The 23195-nt window shown below is 36.8% G+C and overlaps 1 protein-coding gene across 2 annotated transcripts in view; it reads left to right on the top strand.

Moving 5' to 3' along the window:
• VAMP4 (vesicle associated membrane protein 4) overlaps positions 1-21606 on the top strand; it is a 30196-nt gene extending 8590 nt beyond the window's left edge. For both annotated transcript variants that reach the window (XM_082652820.1, XM_082652821.1), the window contains 6 exons: positions 360-406; positions 3931-3981; positions 12271-12371; positions 14311-14390; positions 17282-17333; positions 19381-21606. In XM_082652820.1, the coding sequence (XP_082508946.1) occupies positions 360-406; positions 3931-3981; positions 12271-12371; positions 14311-14390; positions 17282-17333; positions 19381-19409 (360 nt within the window). In that variant the 3' untranslated portion in view covers positions 19410-21606. The remainder of the gene's footprint in view (positions 1-359; positions 407-3930; positions 3982-12270; positions 12372-14310; positions 14391-17281; positions 17334-19380) is intronic.
• Positions 21607-23195: the final 1589 nt, after the last annotated feature.

The following is a 23195-nucleotide window of genomic DNA, read 5'->3' as shown; positions in this document are numbered from 1 at the left end:
TTTGCCCCCAGCTTCTTCTTAGGTTCTGCTGATAGAGAGAGACTGGAAAGCAGGGGGAGGAGGAAGGACTTGCCCCTCCCTGATTGCCTGCATCCCTTACTCCCATGCCAGCTTCAGTGACCTCTCTACCTTGTGGTCAGTCAAAGGATTCCAGGCTTATAAGCATTTTCTTAGAAAGTCTGCAGTGTGGTTCCATATCTTTTAGCTTCCAGTGAAGCACCTGTAATTACTCTTTCCTGTGTCTGGAAGCTTGGAGTTAAGAAATTTCACCAGGATAGAACTTGTTTCATTACTCTGCCCCTGACAGTTTGTAAGCCCCTTGGAATCTAAAAACTCAAGTCTTTTTCTTTTTTTGACAGAGAAATCTTTTGGAAGATGATTCAGATGAAGAAGAGGACTTTTTTCTGTAAGTTTTTTGTTTTTCTTTTTACAGCTTTATTGAGGTGTAACTGGCATACAATAAAATACATATAAAGTGTACAATAAGAGTTTTGGCATATCCACTGTACACCTGTGAAATCATCATGAAATTCAAATAGTGAACATAGCCATCACCTCAAAAGTTTCCTCAAACCTCTTGGTAATCTGTCACTCTCCCAGTCCCAGGCAGCCACTGATCTGCTCTCTATCACTGTGGTTTGTATTGCCTAGATTTTTTTTTGGAAGTGGAGTCATACAGTATGCCTTTTTTACTGGCTTCGTTCACTTTGCATAATTATTTTGAGATTCACCCATGTTGTCGCATGCATCAATAGTTTGTTTCTTTTTATTTCTGAGTAGTGGTCCATTGTATGAACATACTGCAATTCATTCACACATTCACTTATTGATGGATATTTGGGGTGTTTCTAGTTTTTAGCTGTTACAAATAAAGCTGCCATAAACACTCATGTACAGGTTTTGTGTGGACTTATGCTTTCATTTCTCTTGGGTAAATAGGAGTGGAATGGCTGGTGTATGTTTCCCAAAGTTGTGTACCATTTTATATTCCTACCAGTACTGTATGGGGGTTCTAGTTGCTCCAGATCCTCATCAGCACTGCATGTGGTCAGTCTTTTAATTTTAGCCACTCTTGTGGGTGTATAGTGGTATCCCATACAGTTTTAATTTGCATTTCCATAATTACAAATTATGCTGAACATCTTTTGTGTGTATTTGCCATCCTTATATCTTCTTTTTATTTATTTACTTTTGGCTATGTTGGGTCTTCATTGCTGTGTGCGGGCATTCTCTAGTTGCGGCGAGCGGAGGCTACTCTTTGTTGTTTCAGTGGCTTCTCTTGTTGTGGAGCATGGGGACTAGGCGCGCAGCATCCAGTAGTTGTGGCACATGGGCTCAGTAGTTATGGCTCGTGGGCTCTAGAGCACAGGCTTAGTAGTTGTGGCTCAAGGGCCTAGTTGCTCCGTGGCATGTGGGATCTTCCCGGGCCAGGGCTCGAACCCATGTCCCCTGCGTTGGCAGGCGGATTCTTAACCACTGTGCCACCAGGGAAGCCCCTTATATCTTCTTTGATGATGTACATGTTAAAAATCTTTTGCCCATTTCTAAGTTTGTCTTATTAAGTTGTGAGTTTTTTACATATTCAAGATACAAGTTCTTTGTCAGATATATGTTTTACAGATATTTACTCCCAGTCTGTAATTGAATCTTTTCATTTTCATAACTGTGTCTTTTGAAGAGCAGAGTTTTGATTTTGATGAAATTAGTTTATTAAATTTTTCCTTTCATTGTTTTTATTTAAGAAATCTTTGCCAAACCTAAAGGTTCTAAGATTTTCTTCTTTGTTTTCTTCCAAAAGTTTTATTGTTTTGACTTTGACATTTAGGTCTATAATCTATTATAAGTTAATTTTTTTATATATGGTTGAGTTAAGGGTGAAGGATCATTTTGGGGGGGCCAGGGAGCATATGGATATCCAACTGTTCCACCACCATTTGATGGAAAGATTATCTTTTCCCTGTTGGATTGTCTTGATGCTCTGTCAGAATTAATTAACCTGGTCAGTCCTTTGCAGTTTTGATTAGAAAGGACCTTGGTTTTATTTGCAAAATCAGGAAGGATGACATATTGTTGCAGGAGTTTTCTCTGGAGGCTCATACCTCCAGAAGGGTATGCCTGGGAGGAAACATTTACCTCCCACTTTGCTATAATGTTGTGGAGTTTTTTATAGAGGCTTTTTTTCCCCAAATAAAAAACATTGTATAAAACATTTTATAAAAAGTAATTGACAGCCATGAAGCAATTGGCAAAAAGAGACTGCAGGATGGAAATCAAATCCAATAACAGGAAATAGTATCATTTTTGGCAGGAAAGTCAGATGAAGTGGGAAGATAATTTCCTACAGGTAACAAGGTTTCCAGAGTCAAAAAGCTAATTGCTCATAGTGCCAATTACAGTGAGAAGCCTTAGACTAGAGCAACAGCTACCTGTCAACAAAGGACTCAGTATTGAAAAGGTCAGATGCTTTGGCTAAACAAGTGATCACGCGAATGTAAGTGAGAAACAAAAACTTTTCAGTCTAACTGTACACTGGAGGTTCACTCCCAAATAATGCTGTACATCTTCCAAAGGGCCTGACGACAAAACCGGCACACTACCACACCCTGTGTTTCTGTCTATGTATTGAAAGGGAGACAGAGCTAATAAAATTTCTGAAATAATTTTTAAAAAATTAATCAACACGGGCTTCCCTGGTGGCACAGTGGTTGAGAGTCCGCCTGCCGATGCAGGGGACGCGGGTTCGTGCCCTGGTCCGGGAAAATCCCACATGCCGCAGAGCGGCTGGGCCTGTGAGCCATGGCCGCTGAGCCTGTGTGTTAGGAGCCTGTGCTCCGCAACGGGAGAGGCCACAACAGTGAGAGGCCCACATACCGCAAAAAAAAAAAAAAAAAAATTAATTAACACCTGTTGATTATTATGAACAATAATCCTGTTCATAGCAGGATTATTCATAATTGCCAAAAGGTAGAAGTAACCCAAGTGTCCGTCAGTGGAAAGATAGATAAACAAAATATGGTATGTACATACAATGGCATAGTACTCAGTATTAAAAAGGAAGGAAATTCTGACACATGCTACAACATGGATGAACCTTGAAGACATTAATTATGCTAAGTGAAAGAAGCTGGTCACAAAAGGATACATTTTACATGATTCTTCTTATCTGAGGCCTAGAGTAATCAAATTCATAGAGACACAAAGTAGAACGGAGGTTGCCAAGGGCTGGGAGGAGGGGGAAATGGGAAATTAGTGTTTAATTGGTACAGAACCTATTCTTTTTTGAGTTTTATGGTTTATACCTTATTTTCTATCATCAGAAGATGGAAAATTACTTAAAACATCAAAAAATTTTAATTTTTAGATTATTAAAATGGATTGGTTTAAATGATACAACACTCGACTATAATGGAGAGATAATAATTTGAGAAATGTTAATATTTACATAGACTCTTAAATTTCCCTTTAGTTATGTTGCTAAGTTTTAAGATGAGTAATCAAAAAACATACTTGAAAAATTTTAGTGTTTTGAATGGATTTTTCTCTACATCCATCCCCCAAATCAGCATTTCATTAGAGCCTAAATTCAAGGTAGTTGGACTTCTAGTGTTCTATAATTGATCATAAAGTTATTCATAGTCACTGGCACTTTAGTTTTATGGTATTTCAGAGTTTAATGATTAAAACTACCTGTGTATAACTAACAATTATATTAAAAGTGATAACATTCAGAAGAATTAAGTTGTGATGGCCTGCACTAAGTACCAGTGAAGTACAGACATGATTAAATATCATTAGGTTCCATCAGTACCAGTAATATGTGGTTCCTTATGATAAATGATCCATGTTTAGAATTCAGCAAGTGTGTGTGTTTTCTGTTTTGGGGTTTGTTTTAATGCTCTCATTAATATGTACTTGGTGTTTTGTTTTCAGAAGGGGACCATCTGGACCAAGATTTGGACCTAGAAATGAAAAAATTAAGCAGTAAGTTTGTGAGACACTCATTTGTTTAAATGATTATCATATTTCTACAAGGACCAGGGGTTGGCAAACTACAGCATATGAGCCAAATCTGGCTGCCACCTGTTTTTGTAAAGTTTTATTGAAACACAGCCATTCCTATAGATATATTGGCTGCTTTCAAACTACAGTGACAGATTTGAGTAGTTGTGACAGAGACCTTATGGCCCACAAAATCTAAACTCTCTATTATCTGTCTGGCCCTTTACAGAAAAATTTGCTGAGCCTTGATGTAGACTAATATTACTACTAGGTTGTAAAAACCCAGTCATTCTTTTCATTTTCACAAATTTACCTCTTAATTATAGCTAAGGAGATGCAATTCCTGGTTGTTGGTTTTCTTAATTTAATTATTATATATCAAATTCATTTATTTAGCATAATCTCAAGGTCTATTTTGGTTTTAAATCTATAGCTTGATTCCCATTTTCAGCATGATAATAAAAGTAATATAATAGATTTAGTTTTCTGAAGTACAGTATCTTGTTTATATACTTCCAGAATTTGTTCATATCTATTACTTATCCTAATCCATTTATTGATCTAAGTTTTATGGCTCATTAATTTTCAGTTTAGAGCTTTTCTGTATATATTGTTGATGGTAGCTGGTGGATAATGCTGTAGTGAATGTATCTAACATTAGAATCATATGAGTCCTGGCAAGAAGGGAGAAGGAATGAATGGAGCAGTGAAATAGGCCCGGAAACGTACCGAGCTATAAAAGATAAACTGGAAGATAAACTGAATGGCCCAGGTTCAGGATCTAAGGAGGGGTAGTTGCTACCCTAAGTCTGGATATAGATGGCACATAGTGGGAAGGGTACTGTAATGGGATATCAAGTTATTGATGAGGGACTTTCCTGGTGGTCCAGTGGTTAAGACTCCACGCTTCCACTGCAGGAAGCATGGGTTCGATCCCTCTTGGGGGAACTAAGATCCCTCATGCTGCGTGATGTGACAAAAATAAATAAATAAATAATAAACCACAGTTTAAAAAAGAAAAAAGTTATTCATTAGATACTTGGGCTTTAGTCAGGTAGTGGTTGTTGTGAAGAAATAGGTCCACATTTATCCTGATCCTAGCTAATGGATTCTGTAATACAGAAGCAAGGTACCAACAAATTGATTTGACTACTAAATGGGATGTTTTCATTTTCTATTGCTGTATAACAAGTTACCCTGAACCTAGCAGCCTAAAACAGCAAACATTCATCATCTCACGTTTTCCATGGGTCAGGCGTTCAGTCACTGCTTAGGTGGGCCCTCTGCAGGGTCTCACAAGGCTGAAATTGAGGTGTTGCCAGGGCTTTGATCTCATCTGAAGCTCCTGAGTAAGCTCAGGTAGTTGTTGACAGGATGCACTTCCCTGCACCTGTACAACCCACAGTGCTTGCTTCTTCAAGGCCAGCAGAAGAGAGTCTCTGCTGCTTCAAGTGTCTGATTCAGCCAGTAAAGATACAATGAGCCACTGAGATTCAGACAGTTTATTACTCACATAGATTGTCAAAGGAAGAGTAGCCAAAGGTGCCAGCTCCCTGGGTTCTTGTCCTAAACACCAAAAATGATGATACCAAAATAGAGGGGTCCAGGTGGCTACAGTATGAAAAGTGAGATGCCCTATTACAAAGGAGCCAGTTCTTGCCTGCAGCTAAGTGGTTTTATAGTCTGCAGGTATATCCTGCCGAAAGCCTTATATGTCATCAGAACCTGGGAGGTGATAAGAAACTGTCTCATGACAGTCTCCTAGGGGAGATGGGGAGGTGAGTGGGAGATGGCCTCAGAAGCCACTCATCCTCATCTTTGGAAGGATCACAAGGCATTCAAGTTTGCGAGGATGCCATGGCAGAACGGTTGCCCTTCTGAGCCAGAGTGACTTCTCTATCCACCCACATATATACCTCAGCTGCCACAGGAGAAGAGGACTCCACTGATGACACACCTGTTTTTTTCCCTGCCAATGTGCTTCATTTCCTGTCTGACATCCTCTGCAGAGTGAGCCTGGTACTGAGTGTGGCCCAGTGAGTCTTTTGAGTATGACTTTCCAGCTGTACAGAAAGTCAGCTGACTTTCCAGCTGTACAGTTTTGTACAGCTGTACAAAACCAGTGCCAGTTGTACAGAGTGGGCATTGCAGGATATGTCTGTGTTAGTAAGTGCCAAGCACACATGCACGTGAATGTGTATATGTGCATATTAAATTACCATAATAACGTTGGTGATCACAGAATTTTAGAACAGTAAGGCACTATTGAGGAAGTGTAATGGCTCTTACTCTAGAGCTGAAGGCTTATCATACGTACTCAGAAAATGGTCAGTCATCAAAACACACAAATTAACCTTTGGCACAACCCCATGAGTGTTTATCTAACCAGGGCATGACTCAGGCATGTGCCCAAAGTGGCCCCAAATGGTGGAGCACAACCTGCTACGCTACTTGCCCAAGGACAGATTCCTGGCATTTGTTTAGTAACTAAAATTGGGAGCACTGGTGAGTTTCTTTAAGGTGTGTTGTCACCGCTTAATGTGTAACGTTTCCATACAAGGTGGTTTTTTTTTTTCTTCCCGGTACGCGGGCCTCTCTGCCGCAGTCTCTCCCGTTGCAGAGCACAGGCTTCGCACGCGCAGGCCCAGCGGCCATGGCTCACTGGCCCAGCCGCTCCGCGGCACGTGGGATCCCCCCGGACCGGGGCACGAACCCGCGTCCCCTGCATCGGCAGGCAGACTCCCAACCACTGCGCCACCAGGGAAGCCCCAGGGTGTTTTTTTGATGTGTGGATCAGCAACATTGTTGCTTTGTCTGCATTTGACTGACATGTTGATAGCAGATTAATCCCACAAAAATGCCCAGTGTCACTTTCTTTTTTTAATTGAAGTATAAGTTGATTTACAATGTTTAATTTCAGGTGTACAGCACAGTGATTCAGTTGTACATATATATGTATTCTTTTTCAGATTCTTTTCCATTATAGGTTGTTACAAGATATTGAATATAGTTCCCTGTGCTGATACAGTAGGTCCTTTTAATGGGTTCTTTAGTATTCCAATGTCACTTTTCAGGGAAGATTTTTGGGAAAGATTTTAAATAGTCACATGCCTATATAAAAAATTTATGATTCTCTTTGGAATGTTTCCTTTGCTTTTAAATTAAATAGTAGCATTATAAATGCCACTCCAATGAATTGTAGACATTCTCTGCCACAAGTAGGAAATCTCCTATCTATAGCCTTGGTCCAGCAAGTTTAACTTTATTCCCCCAAGGAATGTTCTATGATGAACAGATACACATATATACACATATATACGTATATATGTACATATATACGTATATATGTACATATATACTATATGTGTATATATATAATTGCAAAAATACAGCATATATACTACATATAGTATATATGTATGTGTGTGTGTGTATATATATATGTGCAAAAATACAGCACATATTTAAAACTTTTTGTCAACAGTACCTTAAGAGGCCACAAGATGGGGGTGTTAACTGTGAAAATAAATATTTTCTTTATAAAATAACAGATGAGTGTGTGTTGCAGAGCATGAGCTTTTTTTTTCCTTAATGGAAGAACACTGACATTAAACACATGCTAAGTGTTAGGAACCGTGCTAAGTGTTTAAAACACACTTGTCACATCTAATTCTCATAAGGGAAAGATTATCATCTTCATTTCAAAGGTGAGAAAATATGAGGCTCAAAGAGGCTTGCAAAATGACTTGCAAAGCCACATACATAGTAAGTGATAACGCTGAATTGCAAACCCAGATCTGTCTGTGTCCAGAGCCTGGCCTCTCTACACTATACCACGCGGCTTCCCTGTAGTGGTGATAATTAGAATAGAGACATCTCAGGAACACAAGTGCTGTCAGACTCTAAGCAGGATTTAAAACAATGTTAAGGGCTTCCCTGGTGGCGCAGTGGTTGAGAATCTGCCTAATAATGCAGGGGACACGAGTTGGTCTGGGAGGATCCCACATGCCGCGGAGCAACTAGGCCCGTGAGCCACAACTACTGAGCCTGCACGTCTGGAGCCTGTGGTCCACAACAAGAGAGGCTGCGATAGTGAGAGGCCTGTGCACCGCGGTGAAGAGTGGCCCCCGCTTGCCACAACTAGAGAAAGCACTCGCACAGAAACAAAGACCCAACACAGCAAAAATAAATAAATAAATTACTAAAACAATGTTAAAATGTCTTTTCTCTACATGTCTTGATATTTTCCTGAGTATGTTCTCTCTTGTGTCCTTTCTTCTACTATATGACTCTAACAGGAAATAAATCTCCACCCCCTCCTTCAAAAACTTGCTTTTTCTTTGAGTTCTTAATTTTCTATTTCAGTTAATGACCATCATCTACTCAGTTGCTCAAATTATAAATCTAGAAGTTCTCTACCCTTTTCTTGCCCCAGCTCCATCACCCATATCCAGGTAATCATTGGTTCCTGAAATATCCCCTCCTGTTATTCCTTTAGCCTAGAACTTTCCCACCATCCATCACCTTTTTTACTCTGCCCAGTTCACTCTTAACCTCTCAAAATTCAGCAGCAGGATCTTGATGCCATCTCTGGTCCAGGCTGGATTCATCTAGGCTGCACGACTGATACCATGTGTTTCCTTCCATTATGGCACTTGACATATGGTAATATAATCGTAGCTACCAGTGCTCCCCACTAGACTGTAATCTTGCTGAGGATCAAAACATTCACATCAGTATCCTCAATGCGTAGGATAATAATAACTCCTTAATATATATTTTTGAATAAATGAAATACTTAATTCAGATCAGAAAATATTTGTTGAATGCCTATTTTCTACTAGGCACATTTCACATGACCTGGGAAACAGATGAGTGGGACAATCTCTGTTTTTAAGGCATTTACAGTATAATAGTGAGGATAAGACCAACATAAAGTAGAAATCAAAGTATTGTAACTACTATGAAAATGTAAGAAATCATGGGGAAATATGTTTTCACTTTTAAAAAAAATATTTATTTATTTATTTGGCTGTGCCGGGTCTCAGTTGCGTCACGTGGGATCTTCATTGTCACATGCAGGATCTTTAGTTGCAACTTGCTGGATCTTTGGTTGTGGCATGCGGGCTCTTAGTTGTGGCATGTGGGATCTAGTTCCCTGACTAGGGATCGAACCTGGGCCCCCTGCATTGGGAACGTGGAGTCTTAACCACTGGACCACCAGAGAGGTCCCCTTCCACTTGTTTTTTTAAAAATTATCCTTTATATTAAAGTAAATAAGTAGATGATTTTCTTCCTTTTTTTTCCTATAAAAGTTGTGTTCTGGGCATGAAAATATCTTGAAATATAGAAGCACAGTCATGAGATGTTCCGTTATCTTAAGATTGAATGACAGTTATACAGTAGCTGGATTAAGAGGGTTATACCAGTGGATAGTAATATGTGAAGGAGAAAGTAACAATAATTTATTAATCACTTGGCAGGAAAAATTAAAATGTTGGGTGGTTTCCATTAGCCATAGAGATTACATGTGTGTCATGTTGTTGAGGTAATACCCCTAGGTTTATCATAATCTAGTAAGACTTAATCTGTAATTTTATGAATTCTATTCCAATTAATCTGCCTGTATTATTCATGGAGTCTTGCTTATAGGGATTCTGGGACCATAATGATTCCTTCAGTTATTTTGGTTTTGTTTTAAAATCACATGTAGTATAGGTATATTAATATCCATAATAGCTATAATCTGATTATGTGTAGGTGCTGCCGTACATTCTGTCCATTTCCACTGTGCTGCACCTTACTTTAGGCTATTATCTCTTGCATATGATGGAAAATAACTACCTAGGAATTTCAAGATTGGCCCTTGATAAACAATAGCTCTGCTTCCATTATAGTTAAATGGAGACCTCTACATTCTTATATCTGCCTTATAACTCTTTCTTAAGTAGCTGGATGTGCTTTGCAGGACTTATACCCAAACTGTTCACTTATTCAGCTGTTAAGTATTAAGTGCATACTCTTTCCCAAGCAATGTTACAGGTACTGGGGCTACAAAAGTGAACAAAGTAGGCAAGGTCTCTGCATTTGTTGAACTTACCTTCTAATGGGGAGAGACAGGAAATAAGCATGTAAATAAATAAATACTTTCGCTTAGTGTTAAATGCTGTAAACAATATACAGTAATGGGTTAGACACAGACTGTTAAACAACTCTGAAGGTTAATGAAGTGCATTCATTGCACATTTAAGCATACGTTCCATGAGAGCCAGAATTATTGTCTGCTTCGTTCAGTATTGTTTTCCTAGTGCCTAGAACAGTACATAGTAAGCTCTTCTTAATTATTTATTGAATAAATTGCTGCAGTATTTGTGCCATTGTTCTTGTATAAGATTTTACATCTTTAGCTGTCTGCTTAGGAGTTGCAACAAGACCTCTTAGACATGTGGGGGCTCTTTCAGCTCTGTGTGGGCAGAAGGGAATTCTCCATGTCCCACTTTAGTTGTGCTTCAGTTTTATACAGTTTAGTAGAATACTGTGTGAGAGGCACAGAACTCTAGGAAGCTATGATGAACCCTGAAGTCTATGTGTGGATAATCAGTGGGTGCTTTTAACATGGGAGGGGGGGTGACTATCATCAAACGTAGTAATTCTACTTGAATCTGAGGATGCTTCTTACGAACCCGTATGTGTCTAAATGGGCCTTCATTTGTTTTTAAAGCAAACTTTTTGAAGATATATCTTCGTGGCAGGGAAGGGATAGAACTCTTTTTCAAAATTACACATGTCCTGCCTTACTCCCAACTCACTATAGAGTAGAGGGGCAGTGAGGAGATGTGTATTGTGAAATTTTTTTAAAAGCTTCCTAGGTGATATTTGATAAATTGATACACTTCCCTGACTAGAAAGAATAATTGCATATCCTTATTTATTTAAAACATATATCTACTTATAGTTGCTAGTAATTCACTTTAAACAGTTTTTATATTTTAAACAGTTTTTGAGTTATAAGAACTGTGAGTTCATTTTATTTCTCCTTTTAAATATTGCTCTGGCATGACTTATTCCATAAACTAATTTAAGGTAACATTTTGTCAAATGATTGAAGTAACAGGGGAAAACTAGACATTTGTCAAATGATTGAAGCAACAGAGGAAAACTAGACACTTAATCATTTCTATGTTTATGTACTCTGGGGGTAACTTCTGAGTGAGAGTAGGCAGCTGAGGTCCAATTATTAAATTTTTGAATTTAGTTTAAATCTTCATTGAACATGGGACTTCCCTGGTGGCGCAGTGGTTAAGAATCCGCCTGCCAATGCAGGAGACACGGATTTGAGCCCTGGTCCGGGAAGATCCCACATGCCGCGGAGCAACTAAGCCCATGCGCCACAACTACTGAGCCCATGCACCTAGAGCCCATGCTCTGCAACAAGAGAAGCCACTGCAATGAGAAGCCCACGCACCACAACGAAGCGTAGCCCCTGCTCATTGCAACTAGAAAGCCCGCACGCAGCAACAAAGACCCAACGCAGCCATAAATAAATAAATTTATTAAAAAAAAAATCTTCACTGAACAGTCTGAAGTTTGGTTGGAACAGGCTCTCATCACTTGATATAAAGAAGAAAATCATATTTTCATTTTGAAGAACAACCAAAAATGTTTCCTCTTTGCTCCTTCGTGGGTGCTTGAAAACCCTCCCAAGTGTTGCTCATTGTTTTAAACCCTGTTTAAGAGGAAACTGATGAGCTGTGAAGAGTTATACCCACTGAGCCTTAGTGTCCTAGAGCATACTGTACCTTTCCATTTTGGAAACTGAATATTTTTCATAGGCTTTTAACATACCTGGGCAAACTTTTGTTAGCCTTAGTGTGTGAACTATATGTATAGCAAAAGTAGCTTATAGCTGTGTCTATGTGATGCCTCAGTGGCCTATTGAAAAGAAAATGAAACGGATTACATAGAGTCAAGCTATTTGGCTAAATTCTGCAGTTACTGAGCATTCTGACAGTATATTTAATTTGAAGAAACAGGGTTAAGAATAAACTATAAGTTAAATATTACTTTATTTGTATCATGTTGTCTTTTAATTGCCTGAGTAATCAAGCCCACAAATGGAAGGACTGTTGCTACAAGCCTTAAACTTAAACATTTTAGAGTTGAATAACTCTGAGAACTTGCTGTTTTCTATCATGTCTAATGAAAGTCTCAAAAACTGTAAAATTCTCAAAAGAAGAATGCATTATTTTTTAATCTTTTTTTTTAAACTAGTGTTCAGAACCAGGTGGATGAAGTCATTGATGTCATGCAAGAAAATATTACAAAGGTAATAGAAAGAGGGGAGAGACTAGATGAACTACAGGACAAATCAGGTACAGATACTTCATATAATTCTTGATGTTATTAATCTGTATTTTGATAGTTTACTTCTTGCATTTTTCTAGCCAAAGTTTAGGAATCTTGACTTAGGAAAAATGGCATTTATGGTTTTAATGTTTTTAACTTTAGCTCTCTTTACTTTATTTTTTTAATATACAATTTATTTTATTCAAGTATAGTTGATTTACAATGTTGTGTTCATTTCTACTGTACAGTAAAGTGATTCAGTTATACATATATATATATATATATTCTGTTTCATATTCTTTTCCATTATGGTTTATCACAGGATATTGAATATAATTCCCTGTGCTATACAGTAGGACCTTGTTGTTTATTCATTCTGTGTATAATAGTTTGCATCTGCTAATCCCAAACTCCCAATCCATCCTTTCCCCCACCCCGCCACCCCCCACCCTTGGCAACCACAAGTCTGTTTCCTATGTCTGTGAGTGTTTCTGTTTCGTAGATATGTTCATTTGTGTCATATTTTAGATTCCAAATGTAAGTGATATCCTATGATATTTGTCTTTCTCTTGCTGACTTACTTCACTTAGTATAATAATCTCTAGGTCCATCCATGTTGCTGCAAATGGCATTATTTCACTCTTTTTTCTGGCATAGTATTCCATTGTAATATGTACCACATCTTCTTTATCCATTCATCTGTTGATGAACATTTAAGTTGTTACTATGTCTTGGCTATTGGAAATAGTGCTGCAGTGAACATTGGGGTGCATGTATCTTTTTCAATTATAGTTTCCTCCAGATATATGCCTGGAAGTGGGATTGCAGGATCATATGGCAACTCTATTTTTAGTTTTTTGAGGAACCTCCATACTGTTTTCCACAGTGGCTGCACAATTTACATTCCCACCAACAGTGTAGGAGGATTCCCTTTTCTCCACACCCTCTTAAGCATTTGTCATTTGTAGACTTTTTAATGATGGCCATTCTGACCGATACAAGGTGGTACCTCATTGTAGTTTTGATTTGCATTTCTCTAATCATTAGAAATGTTGACCGTCTTTTCATGTGCCTGTTGGCCATCTGTATGTCTTCTTTGGAGAAATGTCTATTTAAGTCTTCTGCCCAGTTTTCAGTTGGGTTGTTTGCTTTTTTGTTATTGAGTTGTATGTAGCTCCCTTTGCTTTGAATCATCTTATTGTTGTATTATTTCTTTAATTGATCAGTTGAGAATGGAAAGATTAAAATTCATTGTTGAAGAGTTAGATTATTTTTTTCTTTTGTCCTGTTACGTTGATGTGCTTTGTATTTCTCCTGATCTCAGGGAGGATAGGTCTAATCACTTCTTTTCAAACTTATTTCACACATAGCTAATATTTTTATCTTATGCTTTCTCTGATGATTTAGTAACATTTCTTTACTGACAAATGTTAGTCTCTGTTCTTATAACAGTCCATGGCACTTATTAGGCACTCACATATTTTTTAGATGATGAATGGCTGAGTGAATATCTGATTAATCCTTGACAGACTTTTTTAACCAAAAAACTTAAACACTTAAAAAATATATTGTTTTGCTTCAAAATCAGTCACTTTTGATATCTTCTAAGAACCTAGCCTTCTCCATGTGTAAATTTTTTTTTCTATAGTTGTGCCAAGTATTTGAATTTTTACAGAGTATTTCTACCAGAATTCATAAGTTTATTTGAAAGCATTGAGGCCCTGGGAAGACTTCTCTTACTCTTATTGTAAAAGTGGATTGAGCAAACTGACCTGCAGCCATTTTTTACTTTTTGTTTTTTTTTTTTAGAATACAGAATGCCAGAGTTTGTGGATAGAGGAAAGGAAAGATGTTTTCATGCTTAAAAGGGAATAGATTTGCAGAAGTAGAAATTAATGTTTGTGTGACTAGATAAGAGTGCTGTTATGTTGATTAATCCTTCTCTCCATCCTCTATGTGATATAGAAAGCCTATCGGATAATGCAACTGCTTTTAGCAACAGATCCAAACAACTTCGAAGGCAAATGTGGTGGCGTGGATGCAAAGTAAGTAAATTGGAAGATATTGGATAGGTCTGTCAGCATATCCAGTGGTATTCAAAGACATGAAGAAAAAAGGGCCTCTAGGGGATAAGCTCTGTGGGGAACGGGACTACAGCTGTCTTGCTTATTATTATATCTTCTGAACCTGGGACATGGTGGAACTCAGTAAATATTTGTTGAATTAATATCTTATGGGTCAGAAATAACTAAAGGAATCAAGCAGTGCCTAAAAGGATGTTTTCATGGATTTCTTCTTAGAGAGTAATCCACATTTTATTAATAATTTAGCTTCCTCTAGATTTATCTTGTAAGAAATATTAACTTGTAATTTATTTTTAGTACCTCTTTGGAGCAACCTATAGCATTACATAGAGATATTTAAAAGACAGAAAGCAAGCCAGAGAAAAATACAATTTTCTGTTGGATGGAGAAAAAAATAAAAGCAGTTTAATGTGTCAGAATCCATATGGCAAATGGGGCTAAAAAGAAAATCCCACTGTCCCTCATTATTCCAGAGAAATAAGATACAGTCTTATGCCATACCACCCTCAACCTGCCTGATCTCAGAAGCTAAGCAGGGTCAGACCTGGTTAGTACTTGGATAGGAGAAATAAGATATAAAATAAAAATTTGTCATTTTTGGCTTTGTTGAAAACCTTGGATATACCACATTGTTTTTAGTCTCTCATTTTCAAGTTTAGCAATAACTTTCAAAACTTGATGTGGACATATGCCAAGGATTTCATTCAAGAGTTGCCTTGGATTTGCTTATTTCTGTCTGTTGACCTGTTGAATCCTCTTACTTTCAGAAGTAGAACTTAGGGAAAGAAACAAGTTTCATTGCTCCCTTATGTAGAATTTAAATTTTCTGTTTTTCTTTAATGAATAAATTTTCTATTTCTATAGAAATTTTCTATCCTGCAGACTAGTTTGGAAGAACAAAAGGTCCGTGAGCTACCTCCTCTCCCCACATGACTCATTCATGTGGCCATTAACAAAATGATAATGTGCATTTTGCCTAGCTTTTTTTTAGCTATATCTAAAGAGTTTCATTTTGTACTTTACGGGGTCCACATCAAAGTAATAGTATGCTTTTAAGGGGAAAAATTGAATTCTATTTTTAATTTATATTTTTAAATAGTCTCTATATCACTACCATTTTCTTGATTAACTTCATAATGATTATTTGGGAAGAGCTAAGGAAAGGGATATAGGGACAGAAAAGAGATCAGAGGTTGCCAGTGGCTAAGGATGGAGGGGTGGAGATTGACTACAGCAGGGCATGAGGGAACTTTTTGAGTGATGAAAATGTCTTATGTTTGACTATGAAGGTGATGGTTGACAACTGTATGTATGTCAAAACGCATCAAAATGAACTTTAAGAGGGTGAATTTTATTGTATGTAAAGTATATTTTAATAAACCTGACTTTAAAAATAAGTAAGTGAACAGAATTATCCAATGGGTGAGGAGAGAGAATCAGTGACACCTCTCTTAAGTATCTTATGGGGCTCTGAGGCTCTTATGTGTTTAATGAGAAACAGATTTTTGTCTATGTTGTTTGGAAGAAGAGAACTTTGGACATGCATGAATACATTGCTGCCATTTTTGGTTGTAAACGTTTCCTGGCCAGCGTTAGAAACTCCGTTTATTTAGGTATTTTAAAATTGGTATTGATATTTCCATTTAAATCTTCTAAATGTTAAGGCTAGCACAAATTAACAGGGCAAATTAAGATATATTTTTGGTAAAGTTGAAAAGCTATTGTAAAATTCCACATTACTTTAGAAATGTTTTCAGCTTAAAAAAAAGATGCAGAGCTTCCATATATTCTCTGGATCACTTGGTCACTAAAGTACTTTACAGTGTAAAGTACTTTCTACATTTTTTGGTTATCATAATTAATAATTTTAATAGGCACCTGGTATTCAAATTGGAACGCCTCCATGTATTCTCTTGGTCACTTTGTTCTCATCATGAGTGTAATGCCACTAAAATGCAGCCAGTAGTTTTATTTTAGAAACATTTCATTAGCTACTTCTAGTTGCTGTTTGTGATATTCATCAGAGTGTTTTATGTGTTTATAATAACTGGGTATCTTTTTTCTGAATGAACCATCTTAATCAATTATCTATGAAAATGTTTGGTGAAAACAAGACTCATTTGAATTCATCAGGAAAATCAAGTCAATTTATAATTTATGCATTTTAGGATTAGATGAGGAATGTGACAATTTTATGGAGAGAGGTGATGTAGACCTAAAATATTAACTAGCTAAGGACTAATCTTAAGGTTTCTCTTCTCGACTGTGAAACTGACACACAGAATGCTCTTAGGCAAGTTATTTATTAAATGAGGTTCTTCACGAAAAGTATAAACTATATTCCTCAAAATGAAGATAAAAATGCTAAGAAGAAAGTAAGGGGAGCAAAAACTAACAGAATTCTAATATACTTTGAGAATAAGTGCTATAAAAAATGCTGCCTTATTCTATATATATTGAACCATCTGTATTGGATGCTAATCTTATTCATAATATCCTGACACTTCTGAACAGAGTTGATAAAATATTGTTCTTTTCCTGGTCTTAGATTAGAAATGTGTGAGAAATCATAGACAAAAAAGAGCAGGCCCATAAAGGCTTTGATTATTACTGTTTACTCTGCAGCCTTAAACAATAAAATCTAGGCAAGCCAAAACCCTCAAATTTGGGGAACTCTGATTATTACAGAAAGATGCAAATAGTCAGAAGTTCATATGAGAAAAAATTTGGAAACCTTTCAAGGAATGAGCCTGTCCAATGATGAGTTAGTGTAATGTGGTAAAAAGCACAACAGATAGTCTTTATTAACAAGTCAGACATTAATCTTTCTCATGCCTTTTTGTGTGTTGTAGATAAAAGCCATCATGGCTTTGGTTGCTGTTATCGTTTTGTTAGTGATTATCAGTAAGTATTTACTGGATTATTAATTTGGAGGGGGTGTCATTTGTTTTGAAGTTCATTTAAATTTCCTTTTTAATTTATATTCAGTTGACCTAGTATGACTAATGTCAGGATTGAGTAATGACTTCTGACTCCAGTAAGGAGCTCTTAACCTAGAATCTGTAGCTCTCTGAAAATGCACATAAATTGTATGTAAAATTTTATGTGAATGTGTATATGTACAGTTTTATGGTGAGAGTATATCTATCTTTCATCAGATTCTCAAAGAGAACCTCTGTCCTACCCTCCACCCCTACCCCTGCAAAGGCAGGGCTAAGTGATTTGTTTGAGGCCAAATATGGCTACTATTAACGCTCAGGACCATAACACACATTTTCTATTTATTTTTAACTTTTAGATATGGCAGCTTGCATTTCATAATATTGTGTTTGAAGGAAAATCCAGATAAATTCTCCAGATGATAATTTTTCTTTTGGATTTGAGCTTCATTTCAGTCATTGAAACATAACTCTTGCCCTTCCTTTTTCCCCTTAATATTCTTTTTAAAATCAGATCATTCAAAAAAAATTTTTTTAGTGTAGTTGATTTACATTGTTGTGTTAGTTTCAGGTATACAGCAAAATGATTCAGTTATATATTATTTCAGATTATTTTCCATTTTAGGTTATTACAAGATACTGAATACAGTTCTCTGTGCTATATAGTAGGTCCTTGTTGCTTATCTATTTTAAGTATAGTATCTTGTATCTGTTAATCCCATATTCCTAATCTGTCCCTCCCCCCTCCCCTTTCCTCTTTGATAACCAGAAGTTTGTTTTCTATGACTGTGAGTCTGTTTCTGTTTTGTATATGGATTCATATGTATTACTTTTTAGATTCCACATACAAGTGATATCATATATTTGTCTTTCTTTGGTCAGATCATTTTTAATATCTCCTTTTCTCCAAAGCTTCTTTATCTCTGTTTACAGGGATTTTATAAAGATTTGGAAAGTATCTCAGAATAGCCATTTGAAAAATTCCATGGTGATACTCTTTTTAAACAGAAAAAAAGATTTTGTTCTAAAGAAAAAGTCAGTCCTCATCATTTGTGGATTCTGTGTTTGTGACTTCACCTACTAGCTAACATTGATCAGTTACCCCAATGCTTTCAGAGTCATTGGCAGATGCGGTCAGAGAAGCGAATGTTAGTGCACAGTTTCTCACATTTTTGTGTGTCTTGTTGATGCTTTTGCTGTTTAAAAAGGCCCCCAAGTATACTGGTGCTGCAGTGCTGGCTAGTGTTGCTGAGCACAGCAAGGCTGTGATGTGTCTTATGGAGGAAATACACGTGTTAGATGAGCTTTGTTCAGGCGTGAGTGACAGCACTGTTGGACAGGAGTTCAGTGTTAATAAGCCAACAGTATATAGTAAATAAGGTGTCTTCACACAGAAACATGTAAAACAAGGTTATGTATGGATTGGTTGTCAAAAATGTTGTAGCCAGAGGCTGGCAGGGATTTAAGCCTGTGTTTCCCCTCAGAGCAGTGGTTCAGTGTTTACTCATTCAGTGTTTGTGATGACTTTATAGAACATAACTACTGCCAGTACCAAGAATCAACCCATGGAATGTTGAATAACATAAAGAAGAAAATAAAATCCAACTGTTCTCTTATCACACAGAGATAGCTACTATTAATATAACTATTGTATATACTTTAAGTCTTTTCCTATTAATATATAAACATGTTTTTCAAAAACTAAGATCATATGTATACTTTCTAATAAATATATTGTGAATATTTTCCCATGTTATTAAATATTTAAAAAGTATTTTAGCTGCTTTAATCTATGGTTATATATTAATCTATTTGATCAAAATTCTAATGTTAGACATTTAGGTTGTTTCATATTTTTGCTTCTCCATTCCCATTTGTTATCTATCATTTCAGATAAAAGTTGTCCTCATTAACTATTTTCAAAATGGACACAGCTACATTTAGGAGTATTGTTTCTAACATAGCATATGAATCTGACTTTGATGTTTCTTTTTCATTTTTTTCTCTTGCAGTTCTTATAGTTGTGAAATACCGTACTTGATTTGATGACAGATCTTCATTAAACAAAATCTGGGACAATAATAATAAAAGATTGCTGCATAATTTAAATGAAACCCATGTATATAACTTTCAAAGCTTCTTTTTCAAGAAATTAAGAGGCAAGTATCACTTCAAATTGGAGCATTGAGAATCCCATTATCTTCTTCCCTTCCAACAAAGTGTGCTTTTAATAATTATGTTTAAGGCGGGGCTGCCCTGGTGGCGCAGTGGTTGAGAGTCCGCCTGCCGATGCAGGGGACACGGGTTCGTGCCCCGGTCCGGGAGGATCCCACATGCCGTGGAGCTGCTGGGCCCGTGAGCCATGGCCGATGAGCCTGCGCGTCCGGAGCCTATGCTCCGCAACGAGAGAGGCCACAACAGTGAGAGGCCCACGTACCGCAAAAAAAAAAAGAAAAAAAAATTATGTTTAAGGCAAAGATAACCAGCCTCGATTTTGCCATATTCCAAAGGTCTAATTTGAAACTAGATACTTGCCAGTTCATTATTTGTATATATAGTTAAACACTGATGATAATGATATTTCATACTGTTATTTTAATGGCATAAGGACTTGCATTTGTTGCATCAAGGTGGGGGTCAGGCTGGTGATCAGGGAGCCTCTGTAGAGTACCAAATCATTATGCCGAAAGACGTGTGTAACCATTCCATTGATATTTGCAAGATTCTTCTCATATTACAATTGCTTTGCAAGCAATTTTCACATGTTTATGGGTGTAACAAAAGCTAAATGTAAATGTTGCTGCCTTCAGCTATAACTAACAACATTCCAGTAAACCTATTTTTGACTGTATAAGGGAATGTAGTAATTTTTTGGCATTTGGATTATAGAAATGGGAAATTTAAACAGTGTGAAAAGCATAGTATGGTGTCATAAAACTGGAAATAATAAAATTATTGGAGAGTGTCATTGGAGTATTTGAAAGTGACCAACATAAAGCTAGAAGTCATGGTCTGGTCTGTTTTCAGTTAGCCTCCAATAAGGAGGACCAGTGCAAATGTGAGTAAATGAAATCCACAGGTATCTTGTCCCCTACTTTTCTTTTTGTTAATAGCTTTCCTGTTTGTTTAACTTCAACTAGCCCTTTTACCAGAAGTGCTAAAAGTAGCAAAATCATCTGCTTAGAATTTGCGTTTTTTGTATTCCCTCTTTATCTCCTGGAAAATGCATGTGATATGTACAATCCAGTGTCACATTAGCCAACAATAATGAATATAAAAAGTCAGGAGCCTAGCTAATCAGTCAGTCAGAGTAACCAAATGCTAGAGTCACCATTGATCTCAGTCTGTTTTTATGATAAAAAGTGTTGTTAACTTTAAAATATGCCACCCTTCTTGGGTTGTTTAAACATGTGAAAGTGAACATACATAGTTCTCTAATATGTGTGAGGAAGAAGTTTTATAATAAAATTGGAGGTTCTGCAGAAACTTGTGTACATGGACATCTTCACAATGTATATATAACTCTAAATTTGAAATAGGGATAATAGAAAGTACCAGTATTTAAATAAGAAAAAAAATGATCCTTATTGCTTTGGTGATTTTAATTCAAAATGTATGAAACATAGAATCTTTGTTTTTTTGTTTTTTTTTTAATTCTACAGGATTAGTACTAAGATGCAAAAATGTTCTCTTTAGAATGGAAAGAATTTGAAGGGAGAAAGCAGATTAAGAGGTATTGAAGACACCTTCAAGTCATGAAGAGCTAAATATAATCGCTTAGTATTATAGTCTGCTAAGAACATTTAAAAAGAGATAAAGGTTTTACATTCTCTGGAGTGTTTTCTCTGGTCTCTCCACTTTTCGTAAATGTCAATTACTGTAAATAACATAATAAATAATAAACCCTTTGACAAAAGAGGATACCCAGGAAAATGAGCATTTTTAGAATTTCAGTAGCTAATGTACTTCAGGAATGGGAGTGTTTTAACTGAGTGGACAGAATCAGTACTAACATGTGTGTCCTTGATTTGGGATTGGAACTAGACTCACCAGTGGTTAATTTTCCATTTGTTGGTATAGAAATCTGGTTTCTTCATATCTGTCGGTGAAGAGGAAGATTATTTCTCAAGAAGAATCCACATTTCCAGTGTTTCTTTAATAAAGTATGCTTTTAAATAAAGAAATAAAATTTAAAAAATTTTTAACCATGAAAAATAAAGGAAATATTTATATGACAATACCATGTATACGTAGTTCTCTTTGTATTTAAATATATTGCTGCTGAGAATACTGGTGGCGGATATGTTACTCTGTTAGAGCTTTGCACTAGTGGTGGCTTGGCTCACAGTTTGTCATTTCATCTTTCTTGGTCTTCATTAATCCTGAGACCCTTGAAGTGGCTGGCATGTTTATGACTTTATTATCATAACCTTGGAGACATGAGCCTTCAGAAAAAGAAAAATTTGTTCAAATTGATGCCAGGCCTACCTTCCTCCCCTCCCTTAATCATTCTTATTCAGCTCGGATCATCCTGCACTTGAAAAATGAAGTTTCCCCACCATCAGAACTCTCGTTATTTAACAGCAATGCAGAGCAACAGAAAAATTCAGGTAGCTTTGTAAATACTAGTCGATACCCAGTGAAATCAGGTCACTATTTTTATAATGCCTGCAACATACCCTCGTGATTTATGTTTAATTACTGAAACCTATTGCCCTGCAGCAGTTTCATGATAATGCTGATTAATTAGTTCCTCCTACTGATTATAACCCAGTAATACCTGTGGTCTTTTGGCCCCTCTATCCTGATAAAGCTCACTGGAAATTGCTCTCAGGTTTTATAAACGTGGGGATTTCTTGACTAAAGAAAAGTTCATTGTTGAAAATGGAACGTTATCTAAAATGGAAGAAGGGTAATTAGTACACATCAAATACAGAAATACCTTCCGTTAGCGCTCCTGTAGATTGCTTATGGTAGTCTTCCTGTGCAGTCACTCTGCACTAGAAAATTATAACTTCATTTTTTTAATAGAAAAATTGAGCATCTTTCAATTCTGGGTAGCATGTGGGTATCCTGGAAATGATTATACGTGTACAAACTGAGAAGAAAAAAAAATGGAAATTTCTCATCAGAACAATCTTAAACATGCTTAATGGCCTGTCAGCATTGTTGCCCACACTATCTACATCTAAATGTGTATATACTACAATTAGAAAATATGCAAGAAATTATCTTTTCATGTTGAGAATGAATGCCTTTAGAAGATGTCTAACTGTATTGCGTCAGTATTCCTAAGTCTAGGAAAACCAACTCATATTAGTCTAAGGTTGTGTTTTCACATGGAAATGTGATTGGAGTCAATTTTATTTTTCCCTGAGTGGGGAGTAACAGCATGCATGGATCAGTCCAGAAGCATTTATACACTTGTTTCAGAATGCAGCGTAGTGCTGATGTTTCTGTAGGAAGTTGCTGCAACGTAAAGACACTGAGTCAGAAGGAGCTGGAAGGCGCCCTGCTTCTCAATCCATCCACTGTTTCTTCCATGTTGTAGACAAAGTGGAACCATTTCTTAGACTGATGTGGGACTTGAGCCTTCTGTATAAGTTTGTCTTACTCTGACTTTCTGGAAATCAAGTAGAATAAGGGATAGGGGGACACAAACTTTTATTCCTGCTCCTGTTTTATTTAAGGAGCTGTTTGGGACAGGTCAGTAGGAATTGAAAGCATGACCAACCCAGCATAGTGCTGTGCACCTGGCCAGATGAGTGTGCCTAGGAAAACCACAAAGACACCGGTGTGCTTGCTCATAAAGTGAGTGTTGGTGTCC

This window comes from Grampus griseus, assembly GCF_964374135.1.
Source record: "Grampus griseus genome assembly, chromosome: 1".
NCBI lineage: Eukaryota > Metazoa > Chordata > Mammalia > Artiodactyla > Delphinidae > Grampus > Grampus griseus.
Note: the sequence above shows the minus strand (reverse complement) of the source record. Positions and strands in the feature narration are given on the sequence as shown.